Source organism: Mobula birostris, chromosome 4 (assembly GCF_030028105.1).
Source record: "Mobula birostris isolate sMobBir1 chromosome 4, sMobBir1.hap1, whole genome shotgun sequence".
NCBI lineage: Eukaryota > Metazoa > Chordata > Chondrichthyes > Myliobatiformes > Myliobatidae > Mobula > Mobula birostris.
The window spans coordinates 108,610,476-108,627,899 of NC_092373.1; the positions used below are offsets into that span (position 1 = coordinate 108,610,476).

General features: G+C 45.1%; 1 protein-coding gene across 9 annotated transcripts in view; it reads left to right on the top strand.

The window, feature by feature from the left end:
- Nucleotides 1–17,424, top strand: part of afap1 (actin filament associated protein 1) — a 407,775-nt gene that overhangs the window by 81,566 nt on the left and 308,785 nt on the right. For 2 of the 9 annotated variants that reach the window (XM_072255898.1, XM_072255899.1), the window contains exon 1: nt 1,307–1,444. The exons of 3 other annotated variants lie outside the window; for them this stretch is intronic. In XM_072255898.1, coding sequence (XP_072111999.1) covers nt 1,363–1,444 — 82 coding nt within the window. In that variant the 5' untranslated portion in view covers nt 1,307–1,362. Of the gene's footprint in view, nt 1–1,303; nt 1,445–1,596; nt 1,618–17,424 lie in introns of those variants that run through there. 4 more of the 9 variants (XM_072255906.1, XM_072255896.1, XM_072255897.1 and 1 more) reach the window with 4 other exon arrangements.

The window sequence follows — 17,424 nt, forward strand, 5'->3', positions numbered from 1 at the left end:
ATTGCTTAAAATATTGGAAATCTTTTTCTAAAGTGGCAGGATATGATATTGCTGTTTCTGTAATTACATTTTTGCAGAAAATAACTTCCTCAGCACTTTAGTGTCTTACCAACTCTGTGCAACATGTACAGCAGCCTTTTATTTTCCTCAAAGGGGAAGATGCCAGGTAAAATTATCACTTTAATGTTGGACTAATATTTAACATCTGTCTTATTGTATTATTAGAAAATGCTGACTATTCATTCAGATCTTACTAATATATCAAAATCATGTTAAGTCTTAAAACATTCAATGTTTAAACAGATGAAAATTGAAGTAAAGCTTGATGACCTGTGGCTCATGCAGGAAAATGAAGAGGTGATAGACAGGAGCTACAGGAAGGAGGTAGTCACCCCGAAGTTGCAGGAGGCGGTACCTGGGTGACTGTCAGGAGAGGGAAGGGAAATGGGCAGGCAATACAGTCTACCCCTGTGGCCATTCCCCTGAGGCTCCTGTATCTTCTTCCTGATGAGAGCAGTGAGAGGAGAGCATGACCTGGGTGGTGGGGGGTCCCTGATGATGGATGCTGCTTTCCTGCAACAGCATTTCATGTAGATTGGCTCAATAGTTGGAATGGCTTTACCCGTAATGGACTGGGCGGTATCCACTACTTTTTGTAGGATTTTCCATTCAAGGTCAAAGGTGTTTCCATACTAGGCTGTGACATAGCCAGTCAATACACTCTCCACCACACATCTGTAGAAATTTGTCAAAGTTTTAGATGTCATGCCAATTCACAACAAACTCCTAAGGAAGTAGACACACTGCTGTGCTTCCTTCGTAATTGCACTTGTGTGCTGGGCCCAGGACAGGTACTCCAAAATAATAACACCGAGGAATTTAAAGTTGCTAATCCTCTCCACCTGTGATCTTCCAGGGAGGTCTGGCCCATGGATCTCTGGTTTCCTTCTCCTGGTCAATTATCAGCTCCTTGGTTTTCCTGACATTGAGTAAAGAGGTTGTTTTATGGTACCACTCAGCCAGATTTTGAACCTCCCTCCTATGTGCTGGTTCATCACCACCTTTGATTCGGTCTATGATGCTGGTGTCATCAGCAAACTTGAATATGGCATTGGAGCCATGCTTAGCCACACAGTCATAAGTGTGAAGTGAAAAGAGCAGGAAACTAAGCACACAGCCTTATGGTGAAATTTCAAATCTCAGCTTTTCTTGTACAGTCCTGCCGAAGGGTTTCAGCTCAAAATGTCGACTGTGCTTTTTTCCATAGATGCTGCCTGGCCTGCTGAGTTCCTCCACCTCCAGTATTTTGTGTGTGTTGCTCAGATTTCCAGTATCTGCAGACTTTCTCCTGTTATCAGCCTGATGTATGCTGCTTTGTTGTCCAGAGATTCAAAGTTGATTGAAGAGCCAATGAGATGGTATCTGCTGTGCACCTGTTGCTCCGGTAGGCGAATTGGAGGAGATATAAGTCACTTCTCAGGCAGGAATTGATGCTTGATCACCAACTTCTCAAGACACTTCATCGCTGTGTATCTAAGTGCTACTGGGTGATGGTCGTTGAGGCTGGTCACTACACTTTTCTTAGGCATCGGTATTAGTGAAGTCTGCTTGAAGCAGGTTGGTATTTCAGACTGCTGATGTGAGAGATAATGATCTCAGTGAACACTCCAGTCAGTTGATTACCACAAGCCTTTAGTACTTGGCCAGGTACCCCATGTGGGCTGGATGCTTTTCGTGAGTTCATCCTCCTGAAAGCTGTTCACATGTCAGCCTCAGAAACTGAAATCATAGGGGGCTGTGGCAGTTCGTGATGGTTCCCCCATGTTTTGATGGTCAAAGCAAGCTTAGAAGGCATTGAGATCATCTGGAAGCGAAGCCCTATTGTTGCCTATGTCACTTGATTTAAGTTTATAAGTGGTGATAGTATTTAAGTCCTGCCACAACTGTTGGACATCCTTTGTTGATTCAAGTTTAGTCCAGAATTCCCATTTCACTCGTGAGATAGCTTTCTGGAGATTGTACTTGGAACTTTTGTAACTTTCTCGGTCACCGGACTTGAATGCCTCTGATCTGGCACTCAGCACATTGTGGATTTCATGGTTCATCCAGGGCTTCTGGCTGAGGAAGACTCAGAATGATTTTGTGGTGCCACTCATCTACAGCTGTTTTTAAAAAGTCCGTCATAACCATGGTGTATTCGTTCAGATCCATAAATAAGTTGTTGAAGACGGCCTAGTCCACTGACTCAAAGCAATCCCTGAGTCATTCCTCTCACTCCTGCAAGCACCTCTTTGTTGTCCTAATCTTTGGAACTTTGCTCATTTGCCTCTGACTGTATGCAGGTAGGAGAAATACAGCCAAATGATAGGATTTACCAAAATGCACTCTGGGCATGGAATGGTAGGCATTCCTTATCTTAGTATAACAGTGGTCTCGTGTGTTGGAACCTCTGGTGCTACAGATTATATGCTGATGGTAATTAGGCAGGGTTTTCTTCAAACATAGGGATCGCTTCTGGGAAAGGTATGACCTGTACAAGAGGAATGAGTTACACCTGAACCAGAGGGATACCAATATCCTTGTGGGCAGGTTTTGTTAGAGCTGCTTGGGGGTGGGGGTGGGGGGGGGTTTAAACTAATGTGGGGGGGGGATGGAAAGTCGATTGATAGGGCTGAAGATGGGGCAGTTGGTATATGAGCGGATGCAGTGTGTAGTGAGACTGTGAGGAAGGACAGGTGGAATTGCGGTCAGTGGAACTAGGTGCAGTGTAACATGGGGACAAAATTGAATAGATGATAAATACGGGATGGAAGGTGTTGTATTTGAATGCACACAGACTACAGAATAAGATAGATGATCTTGTTGTGCAGTTAGAGGTTGGCAGGTATGCCTTGGGCATCACTGAGTCATGGCTGAAAGAAGATTATAGTTGGGAGCTTAGCATCCAAGGATACACATTGTATTGAATGGACAGGCAGGTAGGCAGAGGGGGTGGGGTGGCCCTGTTGGTAAAAAATGAAATCAAATCCTTTGAAAGATGTGACATAGAGTTAGAAGACGTAGAATCCTTGTGTGTTGAGTTTAGAAACAGCAAGGGCAAAAAGACCCTGATGGGAGTTGTATACGATCTCCAAACAGTAGCCAGGATGTGGGCTACAACTTACAACAGGAGATGGAAAAGGCATGTCAAAAGGGCAATGTTACAATAGTTATGAGAGATTGCAAGATGCAAATAAATTGGGAAAATCAAGTTGGTGCTGGATCCCAAGAGAGAGAATTTGTAGAATGCCTATGAGATGGCTCTTTAGAGCAACTTGTGGTTAAGCCCACTAGGGGAAAAGTTATTCTGGATTGGGTTTTGTGTGATGAACTGGATTTGATAAGGGAGGTTAAGATAAAGGATCCCTTGGGATGCAGTGATCAGAATATGATAGAATACATCCTGCAATTTGAGAGGGAGAAGCTGAAGTCAGATGTATTTGTATTACAAGTGGAGTAAAGAAAATTACAGTGTGAGAGAGGAAGGGGACTTTAGCAGGGATGACAGCAGAGCAGCAGTGGCTGGAGTTTCTGGAAGCAGCTTGGAATGTGCAGGATATATACTGTATATCCCAAAGAAGAAATATTCTAAGGCAAGATGATGCAACCATGGCTAACAAGGGAAGTCAAAGACAACATAACTGCAAATGAGATGGCATATAATAGAGCAAAAATTATTGGGAAGTTAGGGGATTGGGAAGCTTTTAAAAACCAACAGAAGGCAACTAAAAAAGCCATGAGGAGGAAAAAGATGAAATATGAAGATAAGCTAGCCAATAATATCAAAGAGAATACCAAAAGATTTTTCAGATATATAAAGAGTAAAAGAGAGGTGAGAGGAGATAGCGGACAACTTGAAAATGAAGCTGGAGAGGTAGTAATGGGGGACAAAGAAATGATGGACAAACTGTGTCAGTATTTTGCATCAGTCTTCACTGTGGAATACACCGGCAATATGGTGGAAGTTCAAGAGGGTCAAGGGGAAGAAGTGAGTGCAGTTGCTATTACTATGGAGAAGGTACTTGGGAAGCTGCAGATATATAGGTCACCTGGATAGGACCTATCTAGATAGGACGCAAATAATACCTCTTCCCACCCCATTCCTTGTAAAAACATCATCCACTTCTCTCAATTCCTCTGTCTCCACCACATCTGCTGTCAGAATGAGGCTTTCAATCTAGAACAAAAGACATGTCCTTTTTCAAAGAAAGGGGCTTCGCTTCCTCCACCATCAACGCTGCCCTCAACCGCATCTCTTCCATTTCTTGCACGCCTGCTCTTACCCCATCCTCCCGCCATCCTACCAGGGATAGGATTCCTCTTGTCTTCACCTACCACCCCACCAGCTTCCAGGTCCAGCACATAATTCTCTCTGAAACTTCTGCCATCTCCAATGGGACCCCACCACCAAGCACATCTAACCCCCCTTCCACTTTCTGCTTTCCGCAGGGATTGCTCCCTACATGACTCCCTTGTCCACTCATCCCTCCCCATTGATCTCCCTCCTGGCACTTATCTTTGCAAGCAGAACAAGTGCTACACCCCCTCCCTCACTACCTTTCAGGGCCCCAGAACAGTCCTTCCAGGTGAGGCAATACTTCACCTGGGTGTCTGTTGGGGTCATCTGCTGTGTCTGGTGCTCCTGGTGTGACCTACTGTATATCGGTGAGACCCGATGTAGATTGGGAGACCGCCTCACTAAGCACCTATGCTCCATCCACCAGAAATAGCAGGATCTCCCAGTGGCCACCCATTTTACTTCCACTTCCCATTCCCATTCTGATATGTCCATCCATGGCCTCCTCCATTGTCATGATGAGATTACACTTAGGTTGGAGGAACAACAACTTATATTCCATTTGGGTAGCATCCGGCCTGATGGCATGAACATTAATTAATCAAACTTCCAGTGAAGCCCCCCTCCCCCCCTTCACTATTCCCCATCCCCTTTTCCCTTTCTTCTCACCTTATCTCCTTGCCCGCCCATCGCCTCCCTCTGGTATTCCTCCCCCTTTTTCTTGTTCCCATGTTTTTTGTCTCTTTCAGCAATCAACTTCCCAGCTCTTTACTTCACCCTCCCCCTTCAGGTTTCACCTATCACCTTGTGTTTCTCTCTCCTGTCCCACCTCCCTCCCCACCTTTCAAATCGATTCCTCAGCTTTTTTTCTCCAGTCCTACTGAAGGGTTTCGGCCTGATACGTCGACTATACTCTTTTTTATAGATGCTGCCTGTCCTGCTGAGTTCCTCCAGCATTTTGTGTGTGGTACAAATACAGGCTATATTTTTGAAGAGAATAAACAAGACAGCATTTCCAAAACGAGGAAAGTAACCACAGTCATTGGTCAGGATTTTGTAATTGTAATGATAACAGCTCATTTGACAATTAGCACCATTATAGTGTGAAATTGATAGCCACAACAGGACTTGTGTGCTCATGTATTTGTCAGTGGTTTGGCCCTCCAGGGAGTCAACTGTTTTGCAACTTTCTACTCCACAACTGACAGAAACCTTTTGAACTAATGAAATTTTTGAATATTTCCAAACCAGCCTTCCTGTAAAAAGTTATCATTTGCATACCTGGATTTCTAATGCTGTAATAAACTATAATTCTGATTAGTAAACTCTCTGGCTCCTTCACCTGATCTAGGTATGCAGAATGTAATTCTCTCACAAATATTTCACAATATAATGACTTAAATTTTAAAAAAAATTTAGATTGTATTATGTGGACTTGCACTGTGAAGCCATCTTGATAACAAATTTACCTGGTCCATTTCCGACACCTCCCTCTCCTTTCTCGATCTCTTTGTCTATCTCTGGAGACAGCTTGTCTACTGATGTCTATTATAAACCCACAGACTCTCATAGCTAGCTAGACAATATCCCTTCCCAACCTGTCACTTATAAAAATGCCATCTGCTCCTCTCAATTCTTCTGTCTCTGCCACATCTGCTCTCAGCATGAGGCTTTTCATTCTTCAATGAAGGAGAGGATTTTTATTCCAGAACAAAGGAGATGTCCTCCTTCTTCAAAGAAAGGGGCTTCCCTTCCTTCACCATCAACGCTGCCTTCAAACGATAAACACACCCCATCCTCTTGCCTCCCCACCTGGGGTAGGGTTCCTCTTGTCCTCAACTACGACCCCACCAGCCTCTGCGTCCAGCACATAATTCTCCAAAACTTCTGCTATCTCCGACAGGATGCTACCATCAAGCACATCTTTCCCTCCCCCCCCACTTTCCGCTTTCCATAGGGATTGCTCTCTATGTGACTTCCTTGTCCATTCATTCCTCCCCACTGATCTCCCTCCTGCCACTTATCCTTGCAAGCGGAACAAGTGCTACACCTGCCCCTACACCACCTCCCTCACTACCATTCAGGATCTCAAACAGTTCTTCCAGGTGAGATGACACTTCACCTGTCAGTCTGTTGGGGTCATCTATTGTATCTCGTGCTCCCATTGTGTTCTCCTGTATATTGGTGAGACCTGATGTAGATTGGGAGACCACTTCACCTAGCACCTATGAGCACCGTCCACTCAAAAAAGCGGATCTCCCAGTGGCCACTCATTTTAATTCTACTTCCCATTCCCATTCTGACATGTCAGTCCTTGGCTTCCTCTACTACCACGATGAGGCTGCACCCGGGTTGGAGGAACATCACCTCATATTCCATCTGGATAGCCTCCAACCTGATAGCATGAACATCGATTTCTCGAACTTCCGGTAATGCCCCTCCCTCCCTTCACCATTCCCCATTCCCTTTTCCCTCTTTATCCTTATCTCCCTGCCTGCCCATCATCTCCCTCTGGTCCTCCTCCCCCTTTTCTTTCTTCCATGACCTCTGTCCTCTCCTATCATATTCCTTCTTCTCCAGCCCTGTATCAACTTCCCAGCTCTTTACTCCACCTCTCCCCCTCACAGTTTCACCTATCATCTTATTTTCTTCCTCCCCTTTTAACTGACTCCTCAGTTTTTCTTCTCCAGACCTGCCAAAGGGTTTCGGCCCAGGATATCAACCGTACTCTTTTCCATAGATGCTGCCTGCCCTGCTGAGTTTCTCCAGCATTTTGTGTGTGTTGCTTGGATTTCCAGCATCTGCAAACTTTCTCATGTTTGTGATATAGTGAGCTTGTAAGTTTACCAATGTCCAAGCAAAATGCAATAACCTCCCTTAATGACTATCATCCAGTAGCACTAATATCCACTGTGATGAAGTGCTTTGAGAGGTTATTCATGAAACCTTGACTCCTGCCTGAGGAGTGACTTGGATTTGCTCCAGTTTGTCTACTATCACAACAGATCTACAGCAGATGTCATTTCATTGGCTCTTCCCTCAGCCCTGTTACCTCCTTGTGCAGCTTGGTCCTCAATCGCTTTCACAATCACCATCCTCACAAGTGCACCACATTCTGTGTGCTTAGCCACCTGCTGTACTCGCTTTATACCTGTGACTGTGAGGTTAATTACAGCTCCAATGCCATATTTAAGTTTGTTGATGACACCACTGTTGTGGGCTGAATCAGAGGTTGAAAAGCTGGTTGGATCGTGCTACAACAGCCTCTCACACAATGTCAGCAAAACCAACGATTTTTATTGGCTACAGGAGGAGGAAACCGGAGGTGGAGAGGACAGTAACTTTAAGTTCCCTGGCTGGCGTTATAATTTGCAGAGGATCTGTCCTGTGACCAGTACGTAAGTCCCATTAAAAAGAAGGCATGGTAGTGTCTCCACTTGTTAATTGTTAGTGCAGATTTGGTATGTTTTCGAAAACTTTGATAAACTTCCATAGATGCATAGTAGAGAGTATCCTGACTGGCTACATCAGGGCCTGGAGACACCAATGTCCAGGAATGGAAAAGCCTACAAAATGTAACCCAGTTCATCACAGAAAAAGCCTCCTCACCGCTGACACATCTACAAGGAGCACTGCCACAAGAAATCAGTATCCATTATCCAGGCCATGCTCTCTTCTTGCTGCCGCCATCAGGAAGGAGGTATTGGAGTCTTAGATTTCACACAAACAGGTTCAGGAGCAGTTATTATCCTTCAACCACCAGGCTTCTGAACCAGTGTGCATAACTTCACTCACCTCAACACTGAACTGATTCCACAACCTATGGGCTCTCTTTCAAGAACTCTACAATTCATGCTCTCAGTATTATTTATTTATTATCATGATTAATTCATTTTGCTTTGTATTGGAACAGTTTATCTTCTTTTGAGCAATGGTTGTTTGTCAGTCTTTGTATGTACTTTTTCATTGGTTCTATTGTATTTCCTTATGAATGCCCGCAAGGAAAATGAATCTCAAGGTAGATTATAGTGACATATATGTTCCTTGAATACGAATAAATTTTGAAATTTGATTTATAAATGCTTTGATGCGTATTCGACAGTATAATTAAATTATTGAAAAACTAAAGAGAATATAACTGATAAAAAGAATTTAAAACAGAAATAAACAAAATGAAGCTATGTCTCCATCTATAAGTTCATAGTGGTCAGTTGATTGGGATGTAGGGAGTATAACATAATTGCTATGTGATGGTCAGAGTGGATTCAATGGCTAAGGGTCCTGTTTCATTGGTGTTTATGAACCCCAAGAACTCCAGCACATTCCCTTCTTCACTTTCGGAAATAAAATCGAGCATCTGCCTACTACTGCGAAATGGACATGTTAGTATCTGAAACTATTTAACACATTATTAAAGCTGGAGGCTATTGTGCACCTCAAAGAAAGGTAAGATAGATCATAAGCATGGGAGCAGAATTAGACCATTTGGCCCATCGAGCCTGTTCCACCATTCCATCATGGCTGATCCATTTGCTGTCATCTCTACCACAGCCTGATTTATCAAAAATCTATCAATCTCCACCTTAAATACACTCAATGACTTAGCCTCCACAGCCACTGTAGCAACAAATTATGCAGATTCACCACCACTCGACTAAAGAAATTCTTCCTCAACTCCATCCGAAATGGACATCCCTCTATTTAGGGGTGGCGCACTGTGTCCTAGACACCTTCACGACAGGAAAAATTTTCTCCACATCCACTCTGTCTAGGTCTTCCCACATTTGATAGATCTCAACGAGAACATTCTTCTAAATTCCAGCGAGTACAGGCCCACAGCTATCAAATGCCTCCCATATGATAATCCTTTCAACCCCAAAATCATTTTTGTGAACCTCCTTTGAACCCTCTCCAATGTCAACACATCCTTTCTTAGATAAGGGACCCAAAATTGCCCACAATACTCTGAGTGAGGACTCACCAGTGCCTTATAAAACCTCAACATTTCAGCCTTGAAGGTATACACCTTCAACTTGTGTTAGACTTCTATGGAAGAGTGTAGAATGCCAAAGTCTCTATTTTCAACTTGGATTGGGATATCAACATCATAAAGCAATGGGAAACTGGAAAGTGCATATCCAAAGAGAATGGAAATAGGCAGATAGTTGGTCACTGAATCTGCTCTTGAACTCTTGTGAAGGGAGCATGAGGAAGTGCATTTATTTCATCTAGTTAGATCTCTTTTCATTTTGGATAGTGATACAGAAGGAAGGCTATTTGATCATGTAATGCAGAGGAGGGTCTTAACAGTTTTGGTATACGGAAGAATCTCGGGGTTCTCGCTCGTTTTTTTTGTTGCCATTTTTGTGATTTTTTTTGCATTTGGAGGGGTTGGTACTTTTTTCTTCGAATGGGTTCCATGCTTATTCGTTGTTTTGTGGCTGTCTGTGGGGAAGACAAAACTCAGAGTTGTATTCTACATACATGACTGGCTTACAAAGATCAGGAGAGAACATCTCCATTATTGTAGGCCCTTTCTCCCTGCCTGTGCTGTGTAGGTTATAGTGAGGATCGGTGCACGCAGACCAATTCCACTCTTTAGGCCAGAGGACATTCCACAATGGACTGCGGCAACCACGAGGCTGTAGTTTGGGTATCAGAGTTTTCTTTCTCCTAGACAGACTGTCTGGCAAGGCTGATGAGCCCCATCTACCCGGGTTTAGATTCAGAGTTGTCCTTCTCTTAGGCTGGCTGCCAACCAGGCTGATAAGCCCAGCCTGCCTGCCCAGTCATACTGCTGGACACTCGGTCACACCATGACATAGCAAACTCAGTAAGAATATGGACGCCACGTGAAGGTTGCCATGGGCACAGTAGTGTAGGAGAGGCCATATGTGAGTGACCTCCTGCATGGCCAGGCAAACAGTGGTCCTGAGGTGATCACTACAACTAGAAAGGAGAGGCTGTGGAAAATGTTTCACCTTCCTCAAGTGAGCAGGATGTCCAGCCCAGGGCTCACCTGTCCTCGTGCTTTCTTTGATACTAAATGTACTTTGAAGTCCATTGCTCCTTGAAAGTATATGCACAGTGGTAAAGAAGGCACATGGCATGCTTGCCTTTGTTAGTTGAGCACTGAGTTCAAGTGGAGGTTATTTTGCAGCTTTATAAAACTGTTTGGCTGCATCTGGAGTATTACATTCAATTCTGGTTGCCCCATTATAGATAGAATGGGGAGGGTTTGGGGCAAGTGCAGAACGAGTTTATTAGAAAGCCGCTTGGATGAGAGGGCATGTGTTGTAGGAGAGAATGGACAAAATTGGGTTGTTCACTCTGTGTGGGAGAGGCCGTACGGAAGATCATAAGATTGTGAGAGGCACAGATAGAGTAGCCAGCTGGTATCTTCCTCTCAGGGTTGAAATGTCTAATACAAGAGGACATTCATTTAAGGTGGAGTGGGGTATGGTGGGGTAAGTTCTAAGGAGATATGTGAGGAAGATACTTTATGCAGAGTGTGGTAGCTGTCTGGAATGTGCTGCTATGGGTGATAGCAGAGCCAAATGGATGAATGTGCTGAGAATGTAGACAGAAGGTATTTGATTACTAGTTTAATTTGTTTCACCCACAATGTGGGTCAGGAGGCCTTTTCCTATTCTGTACTGTTATATGTTTGTCACTGTTCTAATGAAGAATAGAAGTTTCAATTTGACTGTGCCCCTGTTTGCTATACAAAGGTGTCATTTGGAGATTCCATAATGCAAGGAAACTGTTCTCATTCCAGATTACTGCTGCGTTTTTCAGTGGTGATAGGAAGACAGCTTGTTTATTTTCAGTGTTGAACAAGGGAAATGGAATGCTCAAGGTTCTCAAGAAAATAATAAATTACTCACAGCTCACTATGATACCTTTTTTTTTAATGACGTACTCCCCAATTTGGAAGATGGTGACAGCTAACATGCTTAGAATCATAGAATGGTTACAACACAAAAGGAGGCCATTTGACCCATCATGTCTGTGCCAACTTTCTACCAAAATAACTTGCTGCTTGATTCCCAGCAACTTTTCCTCATTGTATATTGTCTCTTTTGAATACTGCAGTGTAACCTGCCTCCACCATATCTGCTAAAATTCCAGCTACAGGCTGCACAATATGAAAATTTCTTTTTATGTCACTGTTGATCCTTTACCCTTTATTTTATACCAGTGACATTCAGTTGACCACCCCATGAACCACTGTATCCAGAATCCTGATCATTTTATATACTTATATACTTCTGTCAAATCTCCTATGTCACCTTTTTTTCCAATATAATTGATCCCAGCTTCTCTATTTTATTCCTTTAACAGTAGACTCTCAATTCAGAATCCACTTTTGTATATTTTCCTGTGTTGAATTTTATAATCACAGAATAGAGGCTGCCACTTGCAAAGAATGGAAGCCTACACATCAAGGTAAGATGTGTCCTGTAATAGATGACAGAAAGCTATGACAAATGGCTGTTTTTCTGAACTAGAGAAAGATAAGAAGTGCCTTTCCTTAGGAATTAGTGTAGAACCGTTTTCTTTAATGTACGTTAACAATCCAAACTTGCGAGTGCAAGTCACAATTTCTAAGTTTTTGATTGGCACACTAATCAGTATTGTGAATATGAGGACAATGGAAAAGGCAAATTACAGCAGAATATAGACAGCCTCGGAGAATGGGCAAATGCATCACGGATGGATTTCAGGGAAGAAATGAGGTGATGTATTTTGGTAGGAAGAATGTGGAGAGGCAGATAAAGGACATTCTATGGGTAACCCTAGGTAATCTCTAAGGTAAGGACATGTTCGGCACAACTTTGTGGGCCGAAGGGCCTGTATTGTGCTGTAGGTTTTCTATGTTTCTATGTTTTTTTAAAAGGGGAGAAAAGGAGTGATGAGGGATGGTTGTACATGTCATTGACAGAAGCAGATTTAAGAGATCAGTTTCAAAGACATGTACACTTCTGGGTTTTATAGAAGCATGGAGTCATGATGAAACTGAGAAGTCATATTGAATCTTTATACAGTAAAACTGTCAATTTGGTGTGCTTGGGGCTTTGATGGTGCTGGATTGGGAGATTTTCTGGACAACTATATGTTCCATTTTAACACTCCAATACACAGTTAAATAACCTTTTCTTTAAAAGTTACTTGGTCAAACAAAACATTTGGCAGTGAGCACAGTTTCCATATATGCTGATGATACATGAAATGATAAAGGATATTGTGATTCTGCTGTAGGATTTGGGTAGCTTGAGTGAGTCCTTAAAAGACTGAAAAATGGAGTTTAATGTGAGGAGGCGTGAGGTCATGATGGTGGTGTTTAAGAAACTTCTAGATAGACCCTTGAATAGGCAGGGAATGGAGAGAAATGGATGTGTAGGTAAAGGGATTTTTGTTTAACTTGATACTGTTCCGTGCAAATGTGGTGGGATGGGGGGCCTGTTCCTGTGCTATACTCTTCTATGAGGAATAGAAGGGTCCAGAGCAAGGGTTCCCACCCTCGGGCTAACAGAGCCCTTGCTTAATGATATTTGCTGTTGTTGTTCCTTTCCACACCTTCTGGCGCATCGGGTAGCAACCTTGCTGTTCCTTTAGAATTTGTCTTGTTTTTTTTTTATGAGGCTACGTTGCTAGCTTGATGCTCAACCTCGTACGGTTGGAAAGCGTGCAGGGAGCTGGCCGGATTCGAACCCAGGACTATTTATCTTGAGGTCCGGTGTGGATGCTAGCACACCACTGGCCAGCTTAATGGTATTGGTCCATGGTTTAAAAAATGTTAGGAGCCCCTGGTCTAAGGAAATGGCACAGAAAGAGAAGTTGAGGCTGTTACAAATCAACCATGATCATATTAAAGGTGAACACGAGGAATTCTGCAGATGCTGGAAATTCAAGCAACACACATCAAAGTTGCTGGTGAAGCAGCAGGCCAGGCAGCATCTCTAGGAAGAGGTACAGTCGACGTTTCGGGCCCAGACCCTTCGTCTGACAAAGGGTTTCGGCCCGAAACGTTGACTGTACCTCTTCCTAGAGATGCTGCCTGGCCTGCTGTGTTCACCTGCAATGTTGATGTGTGTTGCTCATATTAAAGGTGGGTGAGCGGGGGGTTGGGGGTGGGGTGGTTAGGGGCAGCTTGAAGTGCCTGATAGTCTACTCATATTTTTGTGAAAGATTTCAATGTTACAGTCAGACGAAAGGTGAAGAAAATCCATTGTGTGTGCTTAACTGAATGTGAGTGTGCGTATCAGTCCTGCCTTCAAGGGCTGGGAAGGATACTTTGAACTAGAGACAGTGGTGTGGATGCAAATTAGGATGATGGGCAATATTGTCCATCCCAATTACCTAAAATTGCCAGTCATGAAATTGAGACAAGTCTGTCTCCAGCCTCTGGTGTGAGATTGTGAGAAACCATAAGGAGGGACTTTTCAGTCAGGTGGAGCTGGTGACTTTTCACAGTGACTCAGCCAGGTTTTATGGAGGTACAGGTAGAAACCATTCAAAAGAGATTTACAAGGATGTTGCCCGGATTGGGGAGCATGCCGTATGAGAATAGGTTGAGTGAACTTGGCCTTTTTTCCTTGGAGCAACGGAGGATGAGAGGTGCCCTGATAGAGGTGTACAAGATAATGAGAGGCATTGATCGTGTGGATAGTCAGAGGCTTTTGCCCTGGACTGAAATACCTAGCAAGAGAGGGCATAGTTTTAGGTGCTTGGAAGCAGGTACAGAGGAGATGCCAGGGGTAAGTTTTTTACACAGAGAGTGGTGAGTGCGTGGAATGGGCTGCCGGTGGCAGTGGTGGAGGTGGAAACGATAGGGTCTTTTAAGAAACTCCTGGATGGCTACATGGAGCTTAGAAAAATAGAGGGCTATGGGTAAGCCTAGGTATTTCTAAGGTAGGGACATGTTCAGCACAGCATTGTGGGTCGAAGGGCCCGAATTGTGCTGTAGGTTTTCTATGTTTCTATGTTTCTAAAATATTTGTATCTCTGCATAGACTGACCAATCATATTCGGAATCACATTTCTATCATTAGGGAAACAAGGGAAGTCACCATTGAGCCAATTGTTGTTTCACAGGAGAAAATTCATACATTAAGCACTGATCTTTCATCTAAGAACAGAATGGTGGCAGGCAAGTGGCTACTGGGAGCAGAATGTTCTGCCAGAGAGTATCTGGGAAAATTCCGATTCTCCGATGGATCAGAGAGCTCGTGCGCAACACAGGATCATTGGGTAATACGCACAATGTGCTGGAGGAGCTCAGCAGGTCAGGCAGCATCAGTCGGCATTCTGGGCCAAGGTCCTTCATCAGGACTGGAAAGGAAGGGGGAAGAAGTCAGAATAGGAAGGCTGCGGGAGGAGAGGATGAATTACAAGGTGGTAGGTGATAGGTGAAACCAGGAGAGGGGGAGTGGTGAAGTAAAGAGCTGGGAAGTTGATTGATGGAAGAGATAACGGGCTGGAGAAGGGGGAATCTGATAGGAGAGGACAGAAGACCATGGAAGAAAGGGAAGGAGCAGGAGCACCGGAGGGAGGTGATGGACAGGTGAGAAGAGAAGGCGTGAGGGGGAAACAAGAATAGGGAATGGTGGAGGGGGGCAATTACAAGGGGCTCGAGAAATCGGTATACATGCCATCAGGTTAGATTCTATCTAAACAAAATATAAGTTGTTGCTCCTCCTGCCCGACTGAGGCCTCATCGCGGCAGTAAAGGAGGCCATGGACTGACATGTTGGAATGGGAATGGGAAGTGGAATTGAAAAGGGTGGCCACTGGGAAATACTGCATTTTGTGGCAGGCAAAGCGTAGGTGTTCTATGAAACAGTCTAGGTTGGGCCTCACTGATATTAGGAGGACACACTTGGATCACCAGATATAGTAAATGACCCCAACAGACTCACAGGTGAAGGACCGTTTGGAGCCCTGAATGGTAGTGAGGGAGGAGGTATAGGGGCAGCTGCAACACTTGTTCCACTTGCAAGGATAAGTGTCAGGAAAGGCGATCAGTGAGGAGGGCTCGCTGGGTATTTGGTGTGGCTCTGGAGATTGTGATGATGAACATGTGCTGAGAGTCCTACGTTCCTTTGACTAGCCAATCTGCTTATTATTTGTAATTGGTATCATGGTCTACGACAATACTGTACACTTTGTGGACAGCAGCAGTTCTCATCCAGACCCCGCTGTACCAGCACTAAGTCACGTGTAACAAATTTGCTATTACCCCTTGCCAGCATTTCAGGATGACATCCATGGATGGTGGAAGCACAACCATTTCTGAGTAAGTTTTTAACAGCCATTCCACAGCCAGGTTGATTTCACAGTTGGTATTTTAACGTTGGCCTGTCCTGGTTGGAGGATGCACGTGTGGACATTTTTATAGATTGTAAATATTGTAGAATGTGCGGTGTCCATGTTGAGATTGGGAATGTGTTGGGGGGAGGAGAGTTTGTGTCTGTGTGGGGGAGGAGTGTTTGTGTGTGTGGGGGCGAGGAGTGTTTGTGTGTGTAGGGGAGGAGTGTTTGTGTGTGGGGGAGGAGTGTTTGTGTGTGGGGGAGAGGGGTGTTTGTGTGTGTGTGGGGGAGGAGTGTTTGTGTGTGTGGGGGAGGAGTGTTTGTGTGTGTGGGAGAGGGGTGTTTGTGTGTGTGTGGGGGAGAAGTGTTTGTGTGTGTGTGGGGGAGGAGTGTTTGTGTGGGGGGAGGAGTGTTTGTGTGTGTAGGGGAGGAGTGTTTGTGTGTGTGGGGGAGGAGTGTTTGTGTGTGGGGGAGGAGTGTTTGTGTGTGGGGGAGAGAGGTGTTTGTGTGTGTGTGGGGGAGGAGTGTTTGTGTATGTGGGGGAGGAATGTTTGTGTGTGTGGGGGAGGAGTGTTTGTGCGGGGGGAAGAGTGTTTGTATGTGGGGGAGGAGTGTTTGTTTGTGGGGGAGGAGTGTTTCTGTGTGGGGGGAGGAGTGTTTGTGTGTGTGCGGGGAGGAGTGTTTGTGTGTGTGTGGGAGGAGGAATGTTTGTGTGTGTGCGGGGAGGAGTGTTTGTGTGTGTGTGGGGGGGAGGAGAGTTTGTGTGGGGGAAAGAGTGTTTGTGTGGGGAGGAATGTTTGTGTGTGTGGGGGGAGGAGTGTTTGTGTGTGTGGGGGAGGAGTGTGTGTGTGGGGGGATGAGAGTTTGTGTGTGTCTGTGTGGGGGAGGAGAGTTTGTGTGTGTCTGTGTGGGGGAGGAGTGTTTGTGTGTGTGTGCGGGGAGGAGTGTTTGTGTGAGTGGGGGGGAGGAGAGTTTGTGTGGGTGTGGGGGAAGGAGAGTTTGTGTGGGGGGATGAGTGTTTCTGTGTGTGTGGGGGAGGAGTGTTTGTGTGTGTATGGGGGAGGAGTGTTTGTGTGTGGGCGGAGAAGTGTGTTTGTGTATGTTTGGGGGGGAGGAGGAATGTTTGTGTGTGGGGGGTGGAGTGTTTGTGTGTGTGGGGGGGAGGAGTGTTTGTGTGTGTGTGTGTGTCTGGGGTGGAGGAGTGTGTTTGTGTCGGGGGTGGAGTGCTTGTGTGTGTGCGGGGAGGAGTGTTTGTTTGTGTGTGTGTCTGGGGTGGAGGAGTGTGTTTGTGTCGGGGGTGGAGTGCTTGTGTGTGTGCGGGGAGGAGTGTTTGTGTGTGTGTGGGAGGAGGAGTGTTTGTGTGCGGGGAGGAGTGTTTGTGTGTGTGTGGGGGGGGAGGAGAGTTTGTGTGGGGGCATGAGTGTTTGACTGTGTGGGGGGGAGGAGTGTTTGTGTGTGGGGAAGGAGTGTTTGTGTGTGGGGGAGGAGTGTTTGTGTGGGGGAAAGAGTGTTTGTGTGGGGAGGAATGTTTGTGTGTGTGGGGGGAGGAGTGTTTGTGTGTGGGGGGGAGGAGTGTTTGTGTGTGGGGGAGGAGTGTTTGTGTGGGGGGAAGAGTGTTTGTGTGGGGAGGAGTGTTTGTGTGTGTGGGGGAGGAGTATGTGTGTGGGGGAGGAGTGTGTGTGGGGGGATGAGAGTTTGTGTGTGTCTGTGTGGGGGAGGAGAGTTTGTGTGTGTCTGTGTGGGGGAGGAGTGTTTGTGTGTGTGTGCGGGGAGGAG